The sequence below is a fragment of the Camelina sativa genome, chromosome 16 (genome assembly GCF_000633955.1).
Source record: "Camelina sativa cultivar DH55 chromosome 16, Cs, whole genome shotgun sequence".
In the NCBI taxonomy this organism is placed as follows: domain Eukaryota; kingdom Viridiplantae; phylum Streptophyta; class Magnoliopsida; order Brassicales; family Brassicaceae; genus Camelina; species Camelina sativa.
The window spans coordinates 17,257,640-17,259,638 of NC_025700.1; the positions used below are offsets into that span (position 1 = coordinate 17,257,640).

The 1,999-nt window shown below is 37.7% G+C and overlaps 1 protein-coding gene across 1 annotated transcript; it reads right to left on the reverse strand.

Moving 5' to 3' along the window:
• LOC104753752 (putative F-box protein At1g70960) lies at nt 950-1,759 on the reverse strand. Its single transcript, XM_010475955.1, has one exon. It carries the CDS (start codon nt 1,757-1,759, stop codon nt 950-952), a length of 810 nt encoding a protein of 269 aa, XP_010474257.1.

Consider the following 1,999-nt stretch of genomic DNA (forward strand, 5'->3'; position numbering starts at 1 on the left):
TTCGTTTAATAAGCATTTGTCTCTCTTATCAAGAACATTAAACAGTAAAGAGTTATTGTTATTTATTACCTTCTCACACTTGTTGCATTGATCATCATAGCTCAAGTCTTTATGTTCTTCCTTGATCTTGTTCCTCGCTGCTGCACCTATCTTCACCCAGTTTTCTATGAAGTCACTGTCATTTTTAGAGGATTAATGATAACACACACATTCGTTTAATAAGGCACATTTGTCTCTCTTACCAAGAACATTACAATAACAGAGAGCAAAGAATTGTTATCATTATTATTACCTTCTCACACTTGTTGCATTGATCATCATAGCTCAAGTCTTTATGTTCTTCCTTGATCTTGTTCCTACGTACCTGCTGCACCTATCTTCACCCAATTTTTTTTATGAAGTCATTTTTAGAGGATTTTTGGCATTGCGTTAGTGATCTTGATTCATAACTCAGGACAAGTCAAGATTAATCAGTTTTTTAAATTGCCTTTGAGTAGAGGCAGCATCATCTTCAATGGACATGAGTCACTTAATGCCACCACAGCATCTATGGCCTTCGTAGTATGAACCTTGGACACAGTTTTCTATGCGTGTTTTGGTGGATTCATTCGTATACGTAGCTTACAAATTAATAATAGGGCTATACGTCCGGCTATACCCAAATGTGTTATATAAACAAACTTTTATTTCATCAAAACGCTCACAATGGCCAGAGAAACAGAGTATAGAAACATCACTAACGTAACGCTTACTGTTTAAATATGAATTAAACAAACATTATTAATTTATTATTTAGCACAAATAAAGATCAAACGACAATAGACATGAAAACGAACAATCTTATTAAGATTATAGTATTATTAGTGAGAGACTAAAATTATTATTTAGCACCAAACAAACCAGTTTCGGATACTCAACGGACTACCCGACCACCGACTCTCTTGTTCCTTTAGATAAGCATAGGAGTATCAACATTATCCAAGTAGCATCGAAGACAATGACCCTTCTCTACTCCTTGAATCTTAAATCCTCTGAGATCTTTTGTCTTTGGATCGTAATAGTAAACATAGAGTGATATTTTGGCATATTGATATGGCAAATAGCGCTTCATTGAGAAAACAAGTTTTCCTGTTCTGGTGGTACCTCTTAAAAAATACAGCGTAGGCTCATCAACTATTATTTTATAAAAAGGGATCTCAATGCGGTTTCTTGACCAGGTTCCTGCGACTTCATTTCTAACCCATATATGAAAGACTTTATTCCAATTCCACTCGTACTTAAATTCCAATTCCATATATGAGAATTGAGAGTCATCCACTAAGGCAACCGCACCATTGTAATTCACCAGTTCCCAACCACGATCATCTCCGCAATCCGACACATCCCAACCATTCTCAATGTTCATGTCCGCATGTAACTCAATGACACTAAACTCTTCAGACCTCACGTTGAACATCATTACCAGACCTCTGCCAGTACTGGACCTAGCTCGATAGTACAAAACTCCTTCTCGACATAGTCCTTGCGCAGTAGGAGTTGGAGAATGATGATGCTCACATGTGATCCGTCTCCAAGCTGCCTCGTTCATTCCTATCGTGAAAACATGTTGTTCTTCCTTGGTGACTTCTGCTAAGCATAACACCTTGTACACATCCGTGAGTTCATCGTATCCGAAGAAAAACCTTAGGGGTGCGCTTTTGTTAGGCACTGGGATCTCAGCTAAATGTTGAGACTTGTTCGCACCCGGATTGAAGATCATAAACTCTGTGTTTAAACGATGACATATCAAACCTCGGACTGGGGAAGAAGCCTCATATCCTAGGTCTGGAGAAAGAAGCACCTATTGTTGACCAGAAGACAACAATGGTTCCTCTTCTTGATAAACAGACTGAAACTGTTGGATAAGCTTGAATTATACAAGAAGATTTCCTAATCGAGTTATGTTTAGGAAATAAGGATTACGTATGTCTAGGAGTTATCTAGACACAATGTATTTCCT